At 42.2% G+C, this 18,447-nt stretch overlaps 4 protein-coding genes across 5 annotated transcripts; 1 reads left to right on the top strand and 3 right to left on the bottom strand.

The window, feature by feature from the left end:
• Positions 1 to 189: 189 nt before the first annotated feature.
• On the bottom strand, positions 190 to 1,542 carry nhp2 (NHP2 ribonucleoprotein homolog (yeast)). Its single transcript, XM_062485245.1, has 4 exons — positions 1,250 to 1,542; positions 963 to 1,032; positions 721 to 826; positions 190 to 520 (listed from the first exon to the last, which is right to left on the bottom strand). The coding sequence occupies exons 1-4, from the start codon at positions 1,401 to 1,403 to the stop codon at positions 395 to 397; spliced, it is 456 nt and encodes a 151-aa protein (XP_062341229.1). The 5' UTR covers positions 1,404 to 1,542; the 3' UTR covers positions 190 to 394.
• Positions 1,543 to 1,918: 376 nt separating this feature from the next.
• LOC134040132 (nuclear protein 2-like) lies at positions 1,919 to 2,700 on the bottom strand. The gene is made up of 2 exons (XM_062486374.1): positions 2,399 to 2,700; positions 1,919 to 2,223 (listed from the first exon to the last, which is right to left on the bottom strand). The coding sequence occupies exon 1, from the start codon at positions 2,639 to 2,641 to the stop codon at positions 2,411 to 2,413; it is 231 nt and encodes a 76-aa protein (XP_062342358.1). The 5' UTR covers positions 2,642 to 2,700; the 3' UTR covers positions 1,919 to 2,223; positions 2,399 to 2,410.
• Positions 2,701 to 3,583: 883 nt separating this feature from the next.
• Positions 3,584 to 7,880, top strand: vkorc1l1 (vitamin K epoxide reductase complex, subunit 1-like 1). 2 transcript variants are annotated; one of them, XR_009932854.1, is made up of 4 exons: positions 3,584 to 3,828; positions 5,772 to 5,881; positions 7,014 to 7,364; positions 7,475 to 7,880. XR_009932854.1 is itself a non-coding variant. In XM_062486372.1 (3 exons), exons 1-3 carry the CDS (start codon positions 3,638 to 3,640, stop codon positions 7,238 to 7,240), a joined length of 528 nt encoding a protein of 175 aa, XP_062342356.1. In that variant the 5' UTR covers positions 3,584 to 3,637; the 3' UTR covers positions 7,241 to 7,880. The 2 variants fall into 2 exon arrangements, 1 of the variants encoding a protein (XP_062342356.1); XM_062486372.1 differs by having other exon boundaries at positions 7,014 to 7,880.
• A 2,583-nt stretch (positions 7,881 to 10,463) lies between these two features.
• Positions 10,464 to 17,631, bottom strand: gusb (glucuronidase, beta). Its single transcript, XM_062486371.1, has 12 exons — positions 17,387 to 17,631; positions 16,899 to 17,084; positions 16,601 to 16,782; positions 16,358 to 16,500; positions 16,062 to 16,249; positions 15,587 to 15,739; positions 15,305 to 15,483; positions 14,948 to 15,094; positions 14,250 to 14,334; positions 13,802 to 13,978; positions 12,845 to 12,980; positions 10,464 to 11,999 (listed from the first exon to the last, which is right to left on the bottom strand). Exons 1-12 carry the CDS (start codon positions 17,615 to 17,617, stop codon positions 11,848 to 11,850), a joined length of 1,959 nt encoding a protein of 652 aa, XP_062342355.1. The 5' UTR covers positions 17,618 to 17,631; the 3' UTR covers positions 10,464 to 11,847.
• Positions 17,632 to 18,447: the final 816 nt, after the last annotated feature.

Below are 18,447 nucleotides of genomic sequence, written 5' to 3'. Positions count from 1 at the left end.
AAATAAAAAACACCATGGCTTCTTATACAAAGCATATGATACGCACATCAAGCACAGAGAATAAGTCCGAATCAGGTGGTCTTTTGCGACGTTGTGCAGCACAGCATCACCATAGACAACCTGGAACACCGACTCTGGGCTGTCACAGCGCTGTGATGCCCGTCTGCCTAAATCGATCTGGGACCCGACCCTCAGGGAGGCTCCAGGGATCCAAGGATGCAGGGGGGGTTTGGGCAGAGTCCAATGGAGCCATAAAGAGTTTATTTGTATTGAAGAGAGGGTTAAAAAAGGATCAGAGGGTGGAGATCAAGAAAAATGTAAGGTTAGTTTTTATGAACAGTGGGTCTGGGGAGAGGTTTAGACAGGGGAGAAGACAAGGTCTGCAGGGGGTGGTTCAGACGGGTTTGGGCAAAGCGGACACCTCTTCTAGACACTCATCATAGGCCTCCTTGTACTCTTCATGAGGTTTGATCATGATCACACATGTAGGCCTTTTGGACCCTGCAGATGAACCCAGGTCCTAAGGAGACAGAAGGGTGTTTAGAATATCTTAATCTGTGACTACAGTTATTGCGGGTAAACTAATCAAGATAGTTACAACAGTCAGAAACTAGGATGGAGAATGAGTTAAGAGTCCTACATGAAATGGATCCAAAGATGATGTAGAATTATGTGTGCAGTCAAAACAGTCGATAGAAATACAGTAAAACTAAGACTTACCACTTTAGATGGGATATAGGCATAGGGCATACTCCTGTCTTCACACATAATTGGTAGGTGGCAGTAAACATCAATTGGCAGCGTGTCTCCAGCCAGCACCACAATCCTACAATAAACATTCATAGCACATTAAAGGCAGGCTATTTAGCAGAAAATAGTTAATGCTAGATCTTTATTCAATACTACTGCAGCCAATTAGCTACTGTTATCGTGACAAGGCCGTGCATGATAAACACGCATACCCTGTCTCCCCTTTATTGATGAATTTCTGGACTTCCTTCACTCCACGTCGAATCTGTTTCAGCTTAGCAGCTGGAAGGTTGAAGAACAACACGTAGGTTAGCTAGCCAAAACATTCTTTATCTAGTAAAAGCTAGCATTTGTATTTGCTTCTCTTAACATAGACTCAACCAGCATTATGAACTACACATTGCTTACGTTCGACAGTCACAATCGTGTAACATATATACACACGTCATTACATATACATATGATATATTTAAATATGTAACCAAAAAACGTTACGCACCTTTCTTAACACATTTGTATAGCTTTTTGCTAAGTTTCCGGGAGGCTAACGGCTGAGCTATTGGGTTGATATTGACGATCAACTCTTGGTACGACTTCTCGTTTCCACCGGTTTCCTCCTCATTGATACTTTTTTCCTTCTTAACTTTTGTCATTATTACAACAGATATATAACTACGACAAATATATGTATGAGTGCTGTTGTATTCAAAGGAACTGACTGTTGTCCCGTGGTCTTACTGCATGTAGAAAAATGTGCACATGTGCTGCTTCTTCACGTGAATGAAACAGGAAATTGCGTGAGGCGGTCGAAACACTGGTAAAGCATTTTAGTGACACCTACTGGCTAGGGTGAGTATTTTTCTTCGTATTCAAAGTTTTCTTTAACCATTAAAATCATTGGTATTAAAGTAGGTTTATGCCACAATAAACCCCCGCCCCCTCCCCCCCCAAATCATACCTCTTGGGCGCCGTGGTCCAATGAAAACAAGAGACGGACAGAAAAGAGGAAATGATTGGTAGGCTACCGAGGGGAAATGAGCGAACGTTATAAAATAACAGTAGGCTATCAGAAAAGATATGGAAATGACAGACGGGTATACATTGTCGATGGAAAAAAACGTAAGCTATACATAGTTTGCTGTAATTCAAATAATCAAATAGAGAAGGGTTCTGAGAAATAGCATATTTATTTAGCTATTATACAACTCTTTATTATAGTATAGTTTGCTAGTCTATACAACCACTCAACCCACGATAGTACACTGGAACACCTGAAGAGTTCACAGGTATCGAAGTGGGAACATTTTTGTAACAAGATCTGGCTCTCATGGCCTCCCTGGCCATTTCGAAGTCCGTTCACTAACTGGATCAAGATCACAAATCAAGTTATCTTGACTCCTTGGTCAGAGAAGGCGAAACACACGTTGGACATTCAGTATCGTCGATATTCGAGTTTGAATCATTTCCCGAAACCTATAAATGAACAGAAAGCATAATGTCATTAAAAAATCCCATAATTTGGCTCGTGTGAAGTAAGACATTGCGCAACAAAGAGAAAATTCGTAGCTGTACAATAACAAAAACAACAGAGAACAGCTGAAACATATTGAAAATATATAACATTTACGTACTTAAGCACTCTTATTACCTGTAAGACATTTCAAGATGAAGAACTTTTGGTTCTTCTGCGTTTCAGCTCGCTGTTGCGATATTTTTCAGCAATTTTTCGCTCGTGTCCTGCAGGCAAATGGCGATTAGTGTTCAATCCAATTTCTCTCTTAGTTCTTCCTTTCCCAGCATAATGACATGGATATTCGTTTAAATTGTAGTAATCGTATTGGTCATAGTGTACTTCTTCGAAATACGAAAATATTTCGATTTCTGTAGCCATGTTATTGAAGGAGAGACTCAGTCTGTTATCTGTCTGCAGTGAAAACGGCAAGTAAACAAACGATGTCATCGACTGCTGTGTAAAATAGTCACGTGACCAAGAAACCAATCGGATGATTCCTCTCTATATTTTGTACATCTCGTTTTATTTTTGCTCGCATCTGGCGTTTAAAAAAAAATATATATATACTTTTTACCTTGATAAGTTTTTGCAACTAAATAACAAATGGAAGAAAACTACGTAAAACAGTTATAAACCTAGTGCTGTCACGATGCGTTTACTAGGCTAGACGAGGTCTCATGTAATTTTATCAACATAATCACACAACTGTCTTCTTATCTAATTGATGTTTCTTCCAAGTAAGGAGAACTTATAGTGTATTGGATGGGGAGGTAGCCACAGAGAGGCAGTGCAGTGCTGCTAAGCAATACTATACCTTATCAATTTAATACACACTGATGCTGGAACATACCCTTCAGAATAGTCACATGCTCATTTACAGCAAAGTACTGCAAATACACCGTCAGGTTCAGGGTAGTAAGAATCAGATAGACACTTAATCATATGGATGACTTTATACCATATGTTAATACATAACTGATTTGATAATTTGATAAGTCAGCAAAAGTTTTATCCATTTGTGTTTTTGTGGAATCCACTGCGACAATTGCAATACATACAGTAATCTTTTATACAGTAAATTAATAGTGTTAAACAGATTGGATAGGTGTTTGGTTTATAACATTATGTGGAAATCCATTGAGATCGCATAGATTTTCAATACGTTTTTACACAACGTTTCTAAAATGAAAAATAAAAAGCTTTCTGTAAACCTGCATGACAATATGTAGCATGGCAGGAGGCGCGAGACAGAGGTTGGTGACATTTCTGTGACACGCCCCTGGTGGTGTGGGGCGTTGTGAAGCTTTTCCACGTAGAAGCTCTCGTTGTCCCCAATGGTAAGTGGCTGCGTGTCTAGAACAAGGCCGGAGAAAGATGGCGGCGCCCGTCCTGAGAGTGTCCACCCCTCGATGGGAAAGAATAGCGAGGCTCCTTGTTTGCCTTTTGGGCATTATATTGTCCTTGTATGCCTTTCACGTGGAAAGGGAAAAGGCTAGGGACTCAAATTATCGGGCCATGTGCGACGTGAGCAATTCTATCAGCTGTTCTAAAGTCTTCTCCTCAAGGTAATGAATTCACAACGGCGCCGACTAGAGAGTGGCGCTGAATGAGACTAGTGGCATTATTGTGGGAAGGGCTGCGCGGGCTGAACTGTCAAAATGTCTTGAGAGTCAGATTTCTGTTAGCTAGCAACTTTGCTATACGATATTTCTTCAAATGCAAATAATGCATGTTACCTGTAATAACAAAGTCGAAATGGCTAGTAAGCTAGCTAACGTGGTGTAAACATATAGCAATCCTTATGCTGTGGGAGGGGAGAGGGGGCTAATATATGCTAGGCTAGCAAAATGTAAATGTTATATACATTTAAACAGTATAGGCACAAAATGTATTCTTTATTGACATATACGCACTTGATTTAACGTTATATATCCAAGTAGCTAAAGCTCTATCAGTAAATGCATACAGCTCGAGCCAGCTTTCGTAGTACTAGCTGTCCAAATCTATAGCTAGCCGTGAGCTTCACATAGGCTGCTAGCTTTCCAGCTAGCATTAACGTTAAGTCATGTTTTCAAGTTAACCACAACGATAAACTGCTCATTTCTGATATGTGATGTTGGTTAGCTACACAACTGTGGTTCTAAAGTTTGTCAGGAGGTTTAAATGGCTCCTGATTATTGTATACAATGCTTTATGGTACCTTCATTGTTTGCTCTAAGTTTGCCCGTCTGAATGTCCCAAGTGCCCTAACTGACATACGAACTTACTTAGCTGTGGCCTGTTAATTAGTGATGTTATACGTCAGTTTAAAGATGTTACATGTGTTCCTACGCCAAACCTATAGAAAACGCTAGCCATTGTTTCCTGATTGCTGATAAAGTCACTTTTGTGCTTACTTGGCCAATGTCATCTTATGAGGTGCTGAATGGCTTTGAAATAACTTGACCTTTAAGACATACACTAGATTGATAGTTGCAACAAGGGGTGATATCCTAGGATGTTCTATGCTTGTAGACCTGAATAGCAAAGTCCACATGTAGCTGGAACGCCAGACCTGTTATAAATAGTCTTGTATAAATAGTATAACTGTGAAACATACAGGCATTAACCTTTGTCAGAAAAGACATCCTCAGATTGTCAGATGCTTCTATGCCACCAATTCTTCAGGTTGTCTGAAGAGGGTCTCAGATAAAATAAATTGTCAATGTTAAATGCTATCAATGTTTAAGGGTTCTGAAACACTTTCAGGATACGGCCTTCATCATGGTCATAAAATGCAAAGTAGGGATAGGATATATCCGTTTGCATGACATAGGCCTATAGCAAGTAGACTTGTTTATGTTTCCTTCACTTGGCACAGACCTGGCCTTAATCTGATAGATGATGAGGAAACTTGGTGAGTCCAAGGCCTCCTTCTCAACTATATATTTGGATAATTCTCTCTGTCTGTCTGTTAGTCTAATGGTGGATTTAGAGAAAAGGTTGAGGACTGAAATAACCTTCCCAAGGACAACCAGACCAACACTTTAAACACACACTGCATCACAGAAATGCGAAAGCTTTTCGAAATTCACTAGGGCATATTTTGTTCTAATGAAATGATATAGGGCCTGCGTGTGTGGCATGCTCAAAGTCCACGGTGAACAATGCAGTGGTGTAATCCCGTGGAGGTAGGGAGGAGAGTTCCCCCCCGTCGGACCACCACCAGTGGTTGCGTCATTCAAACTCCTTGGGTCCTTGATTATCTAGCCCTGCTGTTGGGGCCGTACGACCTGTGGAATGCAGCTTACCAATGACTCAGTGGCTCAATAAACCTTTATCTTTGTGCTTGAAATAATATGAGTTGCAGTGTCACCGACGCAGGATAACCTGTGACCTTTCCTATGAGATGAGTCGTTCTGTTGTAAAATGAGTGACGGCTCAGGTCATCGTCTTCGGAAATGCTATCTGTTGTTTGTTTTCAGGGGTATAAAACGTGACGAATCCTTGTTTTTATTTCCTTTTGTAGGTGGGGTCGAGGATTTGGACTGTTGGGCTCTATCTTTGGAAATGACAGTGCAATGAACCAGCCAAACAGTGTCTACGGAATTTTCTTTTATGTCTTTCAGCTGTTACTAGGTAAGATTGTCGGAACTAGGCCAATACATTGAATGTACGTGTGTGTGTGTCACCCTGATTGTCACAGGCGACTATTTGTGCTGACACACCATTCTAACAGCCGCTCTCCTATATCTGACTGCCCCTGGCTCTTATATAAGAACTGGAGTCTAAGTGAAAACACACGGTCTTACTCACTCTATGAGCCATGAACATATGACTGTCATATCACCATGCAAAATGTTGCTTTTCAGTATGTTTAATTCAAGTTTATTCACCTTTGATATTATTTTAAGTCCAGTTTCTCATGGCTATGTAGGATTGTAAGGTACTTTACTTGGTTTTGGCCAAATTGCATACAATCCGCTTGAAATTAGTGTAGTGCAAAAAAAGGTCCTTCCCCAGACAAATACATGGTCACAGAGTTTCTTAAAAATGTTCTTGCACTGCTGTTATTACTTACTCTCACAACATGCCTCCTCTTTCCTTGAGGCAGGGTTAAGCGACTCGGTTATACTGTTTTGATATGTTCACTGCTGGCTGCCTGCTTAGCCACCTGGTTTCTGCACAGAACAGGACTCTTATTGTTTCCATCAGTGGACCAACGGTTAGATTTCCATTTTAGTTGCCCTCATTTGCAACCTCCTTAACAACAAGTTTACATAGTTGATACTGTTGGAGGGATGCACGTCCTCATGTCTTTTGTTGCCTCTCCTGTCCTTGTTCAGTATGCTGTGTTTGTCCCTCTCCTCTAATGTAATTTCAGAACTATGAATAGACGCATGCACCAGGAATGTTGGTGTCTGTTGAACGTCCTCAACTGTAGAACATAAAACACCTGTCTTTCTTTAACTATGGGATCCTGGAAACATCACAGTGTTACTCTGTGTTAAGATCAGTCGTTGAATCTGCAAACGATGGCTGTAGAGATACAGGCTTATCGTTAGTGCAGTAATCAGTAGGGTGTATTTTATGGGCACATTAAAACGACACAGAGGTACCCAATGATTACTTGAAAATGGATATAGAGGTCAAATGGTGTTTGACTGCTACCACAGCAAACAAGACAATAAATCCATTAGTCTGATCCCTCAATAAAATCAAAGTGCAAAAGTATCTGTTAGGGTTTTGATCTGTGCCTCTCTCGTTGCAGGAATGACCGTCAGTGCGATGGCTGCCCTCATCCTAATGATGACGTCCATCTTATCGGTGGTGGGCTCCCTCTACCTGAGCTACATTCTTTACTTTGTCCTGAAGGACTTCTGCTTCATTTGTGTCACCACATACGCACTGAACTTCATTCTCTTTATCCTCAACTACAAGCGACTAGTTTACTTGAATGAGGCCTGGAAGCAGCAGCTCCAGCCCAAGCAGGACTAAGTAGTAGAGAGCAAGAAAATTGTAACAAACAAAAAAGAAATGTGACCTGTCTGAACATTTGACTTGCCACCAGGAGACCTTGCTTCTGTGTGTTCAAAGAAGAAGAAAAAGAAGACTTAAAAAAGTTGGGGCCAGACATCCAAAAGTTCACTGCATACATGGAAGGATTTAATAATGGGGAAAAAAGTATTTGTCGGTTTTGTTTTTTCTTTATATTTATTCTCCCCACTTTAGGGATGGGTTTTGGAGGAAATGCATCCAAGACAAGCAGGCCGAGCCCCAAGTCTTTGTGGAGGACATCCCTCTGTTGAACAAAACGGATAAGACGATGGAAAAATCTGGGTGTTTACTTGAAATAATTAGGAGGTCCTGTTCCTGCACATTGGAGTTGTTCTAGAACCAGAGCAGAACTGAATTATGGGTGTGAGAGAAATATAAATGCATGATCATGGGTTTATTGCACAGTCAGCAGATATGATTCCAGTAGGAGGGAGAAAAGAAGCATTAACACCGTACAGAATAGTTTTTTATGTTTACACTTTAAAGCAGGTTTCTTTATTTTGAAGAGGACCACTAATATGAAACATGGAAGAATGTGAGAAATTGTGTGTAGATCAGATTATTGTTTCTTTCTTGCAATTCTGTAAATAGCTGCTGAGCAATATTCAAGGCTAGATTGTGATTTAGTGGTGATATAGACTTTAAGTAAAAAAATAAATAAAAAAAAACAAAAAATTAAAAACACTGACAAAATGGGATTTAACCCCCCCCCTGAAAAGAATACAAAACAAGGAACAAAAAATGAATTGAAGTCATCATCTGGGTTAACAAATCTGAAGATGTGTTTGCAGTCTGTGTGTGACATCATATTCCCTGCAATCTCAGCGAGGCATGCTGCTCTGTTGTGTGGATCTTCTTGTGTGGTCACTGATCATCTCCCAAATGTCACCGAGGTTCAAATGGCCCTGACGAGTCTATAGCAGCACCCCTACCGTCTCTTTGAACGTTTTTGTCACGTGTGAAAAGCATTCCTGACCACCACACCCTAAAGTGGATCCATAAAGACTTATGTGCCTAAAAGAGAGGTGAGGTGAAATACCATTATTGTTTTGGGGGTGTATACTGTATGTAATTTATCACTGCTCATTCGTACTGTTGTTATTAATCCATGGCTTTTTATAATAACTTAATTGTCTGATGGCTAAACTAAAATGTCCAACTGGGTAATTAGGTAGGGCAGGCTGCCAAACTGGGATTGTCTGGAAGAGCATCCAGTTAAAACAGGCCAATGGTTTTGCTTGAGTCATGCAGGTTCACTGTCTCACCGTGATGGTGGTATGCCAACATTGTAACTGGAAATCACAGTCATTGGCCAAGGTGTGAAACAACCCAAGTCAGTATGGTCTCCAGTTCCGAGTGAGAATCTAGAGCTAGATTATTTTGACCACGTCACACCACACTGAAGCTAACCTCGTTTGTATTTTCAGAAAGATGTTACTGTATGGTACAATATGACCAGGCTCCTAACACGTTGGCCATTGGACAGTCTGAGAGTGGTTTAGATGACACTGAACAACATTTGTAACACGCTGGTGTGTGATTTGTTCTCTGCTACTGCTAGACAAAGCCTTGGTGTATCTGTGTACCATGGAATGCAATTTATCCTGATAAGTTAGCATGGAGAAGCTACTGTTCATCATGACAGATGTTCCACTGACTTTTGATGATGATATGCTTACCATTTTTTGTGTTAATTCATCAATTGTGAATGGCAATGGGGTTGAGTACATGCTGTTGTAATTGGGTTAAAAAGGAGTGTATTTTAACAGAATATGAAGTGGGATATGAGGTACATCGTAAAGTTGTTACTTGCTAGTTCTGCGTTATTTTAAACAGCATTGTCTATTGAAACTTACCGGAACTGTATGTGTCAAACTCACTGTGAGATGATTGACCACACTATTTTGTCATAATGTACTTGCCCTCACATGGAAGGCAGGACTATCTAGGATACATACAAGGAGTCTGCTTTTATTTTGAAAAAATAAGTAGCCAAGACTCTCCCAAATATAGACAGAATTCCATGTTGTCAAGATCATTATAAAGTCTCATGTTCTTCCATCGCTTGTGATACTAAAACCATATTTGCTCTGTTACTAATTCCAGAAAGGCGTGTGGGGTTAGTTGGGTTGCTCCTGACCTAACAGACTGTGTAAAAGGAGTCAAGGAGACTGCATTTCTTCATTTTCTTCACATAAAATGTGAGGATAAAATTGATCCATCAACCTGTGTACAGCTACTGATCTAAGTGTCCTGTCATAACTGTTGAATTAGACCTCAATGCATAGACCCCCAACTGCCATGGTTGTTGCGTCACCATCGCCATCAAAAGTGCCTTCTGTTTGATTACTGGTCTTGGAGCCAATGAAGAGCAACAGTAAAGCCTTGTAATTGAAGAATAATTACGGTAAATGGCACTCCTGCTTGCCTTTCTTAAGATGTATTCTGATAATTGGAAGCCCCCCGAAGATTTCGTATCCAGTGTAACAGTGAAGTACTCCATAGAAATGACCCACAAAATCCCTGTCTCATATAAGCGGTCAACCATGTTTTTTCTCCTCACAATTTCCCAGCACATTCTCATCTTCAATCTTTTCTCATTAGAACAAGGACACTTAATTCCTATAAATACTCTGTCAGAACTACCAAGATTGTAAAGTTCTTTTTCTGTCCGACTGTGACTAGTGAATTTTTATTTCTTTCCTAATGTCATGTGAATGATCTCGCCGTGGTCAGTGGTTCCCTTTAGCTGTATAGACTGTTAACATTCTGGAATATTCTAGTATAGAGGAAGGACTGGAGCTTTAGGAATCCATGTGTCAGCGTCAAATTTATCTTAAATCAAGTTTCTTTGGGAGGAAGACTGTTTTGGTTTGCGTCTGTATTTGCCAAATATAATTTTTAAGATGCTGTATTTTCTTACATGGAAAAGTGTTACAGGAATGCTAGGAGGGTGCAGAAAAACAATCGGAGGCCAGCGTACCTTGCGGGAAACAGTTGCTAAAGTTAACACTACAGTGAACATTTTAAATTGTGTCATTGTTGTGTGGAAATGGTCAACCATTAAAACATTCCCTCTAAAGCACCCAGTCTGACTTTATTTTTTGAGAAAATAAGGATCATTTTCATTTCAACTGAGTTAATCACTGCAGTGCCAGAAACGTAATGTTTAAAATATATTTAATTGATGGTTTTTGTGCAAACGCAATTCAAAAGTCACAATTCTATAAAAACATAGGCTTGTTCCGTATCAAGACAGCATTTTTACATGAAATAACAATACTGTATTTGTAAAAGGATGGAAACGTGAAAGACAAGCATATATTGAATCAAAATGTCATACGGGCAATTACACTGTCTTGTAGAAAGCAACTTTACAGGAACCCTCTCTGTGGCTCAGTGGGTAAGCATGCTTACCATCAAGTCTATTGCCAAACACGGTACCCCTGGTTCAAATCTTGCTCAAACCAGTTGATAATTCATGTAACTGATATCAGTTAAGTAATATATGTTGTGTGTGTGTGGTGTGTGTTTTCCCTATGGAAAGGAAACCATCGCCACGCCACAATGTAACAGCGTTATTTAAACCATCCCTTCAATATTCAATATCGGGGTTTGTGAATAAAGTCTGTAGACGATGTTTAGACAGGCCTTTCATGAACGGTCTTCATATGTATCAGCCAGGCTAGCAGTAAGACAATGTGCTCTTCCCCCAACAAGAGGCTGGGCTCCCTTAAGGTCTCCACATCCATACTAGCACACTACCTAGTAGGGGTGGGGGGAAAAATCGATTCCCATATGAATCGCGATTCAGTCTTCTAGCGATTCACAAATTTTAAAAATGGATTTTCTATTTATTTATTTTTTATTATTTTGTATGTAAGCATATATTTAATCGAAATTTGATTTAAAAAAACGTGAATCGATTTTTAATCGAATCGTGACCCCAAGAATCGATTTGAATCGCGAGGTACCAAAAGATTCCCACCCCTATGAAATAAACTGTGAAATGCAACAAACAAGTACCCTGCCGATGACCGATAAAGAACAAGTTTTAAATTATCACTTGAATTAAAATAATGTTCCTTAAGGGCATGATGAAAACCAATGGGATGTTGGGAATGACAATGCCCTACACACAAAAACAACAATTACAAGGCTCTGACTTGGTCTTGTTGTAAACAAGGGAATACATAGTGTTGGTCAAACATTCTAAACGTCAGAAAGAAGATAACCTGGTCATTTACAGATACTGAATTCGCACAGAGGCCAACCAAAAATCTGCCATTTATATACTATACACGGTGATGATAAACACCAGGATGAAAAAAGTACATTGTTAAATAAGTATGCATATTGAATGTTATACTGAAAAATGTTGTTCTTCCAACCAGAACATTCCACTTAACAATGATTTAGAACAGCATTTGATACATTCACCTTCTTGAACCTTAAACCCGTCTCTAATGACATTGTGTGCAGTGTACGCTTACAGGCAGCCTGTGCTGATTGTGTCATGTTCTGTCCTAGTCCCAAGCTCCCGGGGGTCAGAGCAGACAGGGGTACCGGGTCCAGTAAGGAAGCAGCCCGGTCTCGTTGGCCAGCCTCCAGTACCTCTCCTTCAGCAGGAAGGCCCCAGCTTTAGGCTGTCTCTGGCGGCTGAAGATTCCCTTCTTGTTCCCCACGACGCGGGTGATCGCTGCAGGGAGACGAGGACCGAACATCAGCAAACAACCACATGAGACACCGTTTCAGTTGGCTTACATTTCCTCAGGGTAACAAACACATCAGAGTGCATAGTGTACATGTTATTCTTGTCAACTGGGTCAGGCCAAAACATGGTATGTCAGGTCAAATGCCTGATAATCTATTTCATTATGTGCACTCCTCAAAAGCCATTCTGACATTACATAACCTTGTAAAGCTCAAGGTAGAGTCCATTGGAATTTGGACACAAACAGAAACGGTATCTACAGTATATAATATGTATGTACACACAAACATACTACATATCATGGATAGGGGAGGGGAGCATACAAAGTTATAGGGAGTTGACCGGATCTGAATTGTCGTGGTGCTCAGATATGGCAGGTCAAATGGGGCACAGCAATGGAGAGCTATTGAATGAACTATTATGTTGGACCCACCTACTTATGTTTGGCTTTCGCCACTTCAGACTCTTTCCCAGCTGACGCAAGTTCAAGTCACTTTCAACATGAACCCTCTGGCTCTTTCCACAGCTGCACCAGCTTCATTTGTTTATTCATGTCCAAAAGTATTTGACACACCGTGACACATTTGTGCTATTTTGGTTCTATACACCTCCACTTTGTATTGGAAACAATCAGCATGGGTTTGAAGTCTCCAATTGAACTTCATAGCCATGGGATTATTCCACACAAAACAATTGAGGCGTACAGAGCCAAAAGAACAACCTAGTATTACTTTGGGAGTTATCTTGTGATGTCTCCCTCATTATCTCTTATCTTGTGATGATATGGCTTTAAAAAAAAAACGTGCATGTCTCTGTAAATTCCTCCTTACTTTGTGCTGTCATGAAGTCAGCGAAATTCCAGATGAGTTCTCCTATGACATACTCCTTCCTCTTCTGGTCGAACACGTCATGGTATCTCTGCAAAACGGCCTTCTGGTATTCCTCAGTGAACATCATAGGAGGGTCCTGCAAGGAAGCGGTGCACATTAGACAAGAGGGCCACTTTCATCCATTTGCAAACACACACAGCAGTGTGGGAAAGAGACCCAGAAACTTAGTCATGGATGTGTTGGGTCTTGTGTGTGTGGGGGAGAAGGATAGTGAGTGTATATGTGTGGGTTGAAGGGTCTGTAGAGCATGGGCATGTGTGTCTGTGCTGAGGCGTGTTACGTTCATACATGCTCAGTCACTTGTTGGGACAGGAATCCGAGATTTAGACCCCTCTTTTTGACCTAATATCCTCCCTACAACTTACGAAACGTTCCTCTCCCAAACACCTACCACAGAGACGTTCAGTTCTCAGAAAGGACACGCTCTCTACCGACGCACCGGTGTGTGGTAAACACCCGGCGATGTGCAGTAAACATCTGGCGATGTGCGGTAAACACCCGGCGATGTGCAGTAAACACCTGGCGATGTGCAGTAAACACCTGGCGATGTGCAGTAAACACCTGGCGATGTGCGGTAAACACCCGGCGATGTGCAGTAAACACCTGGCGATGTGCAGTAAACACCTGGCGATGTGCGGTAAACACCCGGCGATGTGCAGTAAACACCTGGCGATGTGCAGTAAACACCTGGCGATGTGCGGTAAACACCCGGCGATGTGCAGTAAACACCTGGCGATGTGCAGTAAACACCCGGCGATGTGCGGTAAACACCTGGCGATGTGCGGTAAACACCCGGCGATGTGCAGTAAACACCTGGCGATGTGCAGTAAACACCCGGCGATGTGCAGTAAACACCTGGCGATGTGCGGTAAACACCCGGCAATGTGTTAGCCTCACCGTGTGAAGACCTGGAACCGCGTCGGCACCGTATTCACTCTGGATGATGGGTTTCTGGTACTTCCCGTACCAGTTCTCAAACTGGGTCTTGAGTTGGATGGGGATGACCTCAAAGTGACCAGGGTCGTGGTACCACGAGAAGTAGCTGTTCACACAGATGACATCCACATATGGAGCCTGGTGAGGGGGAAGGTAGAGAGGGTCCTCAATGAATGAATGGCTTAAATGTATTTAACTGCATTAAGTAATGTTCAATCTAAGCAGACTAAATGCCAGAGAAACATTTTTGTCGACACAAAATGGAAAAGAGCTTGCCCTGTAAACCAGGGGGATTCAATCGGAACAGGTGTATGGGTTTAAAATAGCCCAACATTCTGGCAGCAAGAGTTCATAATCTGCCACACTTGTTGGTAACTCTAGCAGTGAGCTGGGTAGAGTGAAGACCCACCCCTTTGTCCCTGGCATAGTCACTGGATGAAACAAAGGTGACGGGTCGAGTCTGGTCCAGAGACTTGGTATGAGCTATCACAGTCCTGAAAGAGAGATGAAATAACGAGAGAAGGGATTGAGTGGAGACGGGCAAGGGGGAAGAAGAAAAGGAAGGAGAGAAAAAAGATCCTGATGGAATGTGAAGACACAACACATCCTAAGCTTAGGCCCAGCCTTAGAGTATTACCTGAACTAGGATGAGAAAAGTAGCATTGTACAGAAGGAACTTTGAACCATCATCCCACATAGGATTTGAAATTCAATGGTTGGGCATTGTGAGGTGAAATTCCTGGGTTCCCTCCCTGGCCTCTGGTGCTCTGGTCTGTGCTGTGAGATAGGGAGGGCTGACAAGCAATCAGACTGCATTCCACAGGTTGTAGAACCCGGGCAGGCTTAGACTCACCTTTACCCTCATCTCTGCTATCTGGAACACTAACACACACACACACACACACCTGCATGCCAACAGACACGTTCCCGACAGACGTTTCCCAGGAGAGCTTCAAATACCTATGCATGTAATCATTGTTAAATGCCAGGTTCTAGTATGTTACATAGTTTCAAGTCCTTCCTTATCTGCTGCACTCACTAAAGGCACTTGTTTGTATGCGCCGCTAAATAAATAACCGTCAAGGCACAACTTAAGGATTGACTTACTTGAAATACTGTCCAGCAGGGGGCATCTCTGCAGCAGGCTCGTTGGCTACGGACCACATGACCACGGAGGCGTGGTTCTTGTCCCTCCTCACCAGCTCCTCCATGACCACCAGGTGGTGAGCCAGGGAGGCGTTTCCAAAGCTACGACTGGAGGACAGCAGCACTCGCGGTCACATCCTCACTGACTACTGACAGCTAACTGGTTCATTTCATTCACTATTCTATATGTTTGCTTCTCACAAGAAAGGGACCGCTGCGTGTTTTCTTGGAAAAACAAGCACATTGGACAAACACCACTGATGATCACACATTATGACCTCTGTGTGACCTCTGGAGGGGGTCAAGGGCGTCACTCACATGTCCTTGATGCCCACCCCAGGGCACTCGTCGATCACTACGATGCCGTGGCGGTCGCACATCTGCATGATCTCCTCAGCGTAGGGGTAGTGACTGGTGCGGAACGAGTTGGCCCCCAGCCACTTGAGCAGGTTAAAGTCCTTCACTATCAGGGCCCAGTCCAGACCCTTACCTCGAATCTGACACACAGCAAATTACAGGAAACATCAATGACTTGTCTATTTACTGACTGAGCAGCTCAGACTGCTACTGTGCTATACCCGCCACTCTAGGAGCACTCACATCAGAGTCCTCGTGTTTGTTCACTCCATGGAAATAGAAGGGCTTGCCGTTTATGAGGAACTGTGTGCTGGTGACCTGCACAGTGCGGATGCCAACAGGAAGAGCGTACACGTCGTTGTGTACAGGACCCTCACCAGCAGTGGTCATGTGAACCTGTGGATTAGAACCTAGAAGATGATGAGGCTCGTACAGTTAAACAGACTCGACATCACCACAAACAGGAAGTGGCGGAGGGGCTGCTTAGTCAGGAACCTGAACACACTGCGGAAAAAGGCGGTTGAGCCACAGCTGTTTTTGATTAGTGCTGGCATGTTACAAACACTCGCATTCATCTTGCGTAACTTCTACAATCCAAGTGGCATATCTTATATCTGACTACAAGAGGGCTGATTCATGTGAGGCTGAGCCACAATCCAGACGTTTCACAAGCATGCTCCAGTACACACAATCTATTTGGTTAAAGTTTTTAACTCACCTCCATAGAATACAAGTAGCCTGGATTCTCATGCATTAGATATGGCCACCATAGACTGACATCAACCACTTTGAGGACACCAGACGTTCCAGTCGAGGAGGCCACACAGAGGCCATTTTTGTCTGAAAGAGTGACCTTCACTGTGGGGTTGGTACTTCCCAGGACTGACACCTTATAGCTGACCAGACCTACAGCGAAGGAGAAACAAACATCACAATGACATCCATGTTATATTGAGCTAAGGCAATAACTTAAGATATGACAAACATATTGCAATTTAAGGAAATTAGACTCACCAATGTTGTCCGAGAAGCTAGTCAGCACCGTGATGTCATCTACGTACACCTTGGGTGTGGTGTACAGCAGCACAGGGCGATGAAGTCCAGCGTAGTTAAAAAAGTCAAAGTTTGTGCTCTGCACAAAGTAGCCAGCAGGATACCTGTTCAACGCAAGCATTGGAAACCATATTGTGAGTTTAAAGTCTTAGGGTAATATGCCATTAATGCTAGGTTAAACCAGAGGGATGACTATGACTTTACTTGGAACGGTCGTCCATGTGTTGGATGGTCCCTGGAGGGAGGGTCTGGAGGGTCAGGGTGTTGTTGACAGCGATGGTGATCCTACAGGGCACACCTCCCTCCTTACGGACCACATCACTGATCTCTGCCTCAAAGGGAAGATGACCTCCCTCATGTTCCGTCACTTTCACCCCATTGACCCACTGGCAGGAAGAAGACTTGGAGGTCAGACTGATTTCACTGCTGGAATGGCTGCATAGGGTTGTGTCATGAAATCAGGAGGTGATAAATAAAATAAAACGACTAACAGGATACTTACGACAACTGAGTAGTAGTGTGCACTTCCCACCCTGAGCACTACTCTGGTTCCCTCGTCAGCAAGCCAGCGCTGAGGAACCACCACCTCTCGCTCATACCACACCCACCCCACAAAGTCCCTCAGCCTGTAGTCCTGAGTGATGTCATTATAACTGGCAGGGACAGGCATGTCAATCACAGGGCCAGTCTAGACATACAGATGGGACACAGGCAAAGAGAAGAGGAATATTTTGAAATAGGAACCATTTACAGAATTGGAAGATAGTTAGAATAGTGTTTGATTTGTGGCAAAGCATTGTATTATTGTATTTAGGGGACACAACGTCATGATCTGCGCAGTTAAGGCCTTGATCATTACGACTGAATAGACTACAGTACAAGTTACACATTAAACCATTTCTGACTAATGACTTTTGCAACGTGAACATGCGTTGATACAGCGAAGCAATGTTATCTGGAGTAAAGTTAGCCTCATTGCTCAATATTTACCTCTGCCAGGCGACTTTTGTACCATGCCTGCTCAAAGCCTAAGTTCCTGTTGAGTGAAAAATCGGCTCTGAAGTTCCACAGGCCGTTTATCTCTCTTATCTCACGCGAAGAGGACTCTCGAGGAAATAGCATACCACTATCCAACATATGAACACAATTCCATGTCGCAAATAGTAATAAAATAGTGATTAGCGGACACACTGTCCTGCACCCCATCCCTCTAGCACTCATGACTTGCACGGAGTGAACACTCTTAACACCGTCTGATTGGTTAGCAGACGCAGTCATATGACCAAGTCATGTGATTTTTAAATAATCTATGAATTAACGTTCTACTTCTGGTAAACCTTCATGTCGGGATTATTTTATAGCCTATGCATGTAAACTACAAGAATGATAACTGTACGAGAGTAATTTATTTATTTTAAAGCACGGCTAGAAATATTTTAGAGAAGGTATGTTTTAAAGCCACTAGTCGGGGCTCACGCATGATATTTGAAGAATGCCGAAGAATGCCAAATAAACTTTTTTTTTTTGCGGTGAAACTTAATGTAAAAAATGATGTCCATCGCTTAATATTCTGATAGTACGTGTTGGTAGATATACTGATCCTCAATTGAGATAAACTGACGTTATGAAGCAAAGGTTGGTCGGTTACGTCTGACTGAACTATTGGGAGAAAAAAAATCCAGTTGTAATTCGTTCGTTAAACATCCAGGTGGCGCCATTGTATGGAGGTAGACGTATCTTACAGGGCATTTCAGGCATTTATCACGCTCTCACGCAACACCTTGTATTTCTCACCCATTTTAACCATTTCTCAAGCTGAGAAATAAGCGATTTTGTCACGCTATATACAATTAATGGACGAGTTGTCCATACTGCACAGTTAATAGATCTACATATTTACGAATCTGCGTTTGTGTGTCACTGTCACGCGAGGATCTGTTCTCCATTGTTTACAGAATTATGTCACTCTTGTTCCTGGTGATAAGTAGCCTATGGATAAATATTTGCAAATGCGCAACACTATATCCTCTCCGTCCTCTTGACCATTCCAA

The sequence above is a fragment of the Osmerus eperlanus genome, chromosome 19, assembly GCF_963692335.1.
Source record: "Osmerus eperlanus chromosome 19, fOsmEpe2.1, whole genome shotgun sequence".
Taxonomy (NCBI): Eukaryota; Metazoa; Chordata; class Actinopteri; order Osmeriformes; family Osmeridae; genus Osmerus; species Osmerus eperlanus.
This window is presented reverse-complemented; position numbering and strand designations above follow the sequence as displayed.

What these genes read in the sequence shown, in the direction of transcription:
- nhp2 (XM_062485245.1), bottom strand. Translation starts at nt 1,403, where the DNA reads ATGACAAAAGTTAAGAAGGAAAAAAGTATCAATGAGGAGGAAACCGGT. An exon ending in ATACAAATGTGTTAAGAAAG is followed by an intron (nt 1,033 to 1,249) that starts GTGCGTAACGTT and finishes TCAACCTTCCAG; the next exon opens with CTGCTAAGCTGAAACAGATT. An exon ending in CCTATATCCCATCTAAAGTG is followed by an intron (nt 521 to 720) that starts GTAAGTCTTAGT and finishes CTGTCTCCTTAG; the next exon opens with GACCTGGGTTCATCTGCAGG.
- LOC134040132 (XM_062486374.1), bottom strand. Translation starts at nt 2,641, where the DNA reads ATGGCTACAGAAATCGAAATATTTTCGTATTTCGAAGAAGTACACTAT.
- vkorc1l1 (XM_062486372.1), top strand. Translation starts at nt 3,638, where the DNA reads ATGGCGGCGCCCGTCCTGAGAGTGTCCACCCCTCGATGGGAAAGAATA. An exon ending in TCTAAAGTCTTCTCCTCAAG is followed by an intron (nt 3,829 to 5,771) that starts GTAATGAATTCA and finishes TTCCTTTTGTAG; the next exon opens with GTGGGGTCGAGGATTTGGAC. An exon ending in TGTCTTTCAGCTGTTACTAG is followed by an intron (nt 5,882 to 7,013) that starts GTAAGATTGTCG and finishes CTCTCGTTGCAG; the next exon opens with GAATGACCGTCAGTGCGATG.
- gusb (XM_062486371.1), bottom strand. Translation starts at nt 17,617, where the DNA reads ATGAGTGCTAGAGGGATGGGGTGCAGGACAGTGTGTCCGCTAATCACT. An exon ending in ACAAAAGTCGCCTGGCAGAG is followed by an intron (nt 17,085 to 17,386) that starts GTAAATATTGAG and finishes CTGTATGTCTAG; the next exon opens with ACTGGCCCTGTGATTGACAT. An exon ending in CACACTACTACTCAGTTGTC is followed by an intron (nt 16,783 to 16,898) that starts GTAAGTATCCTG and finishes TCTTCCTGCCAG; the next exon opens with TGGGTCAATGGGGTGAAAGT.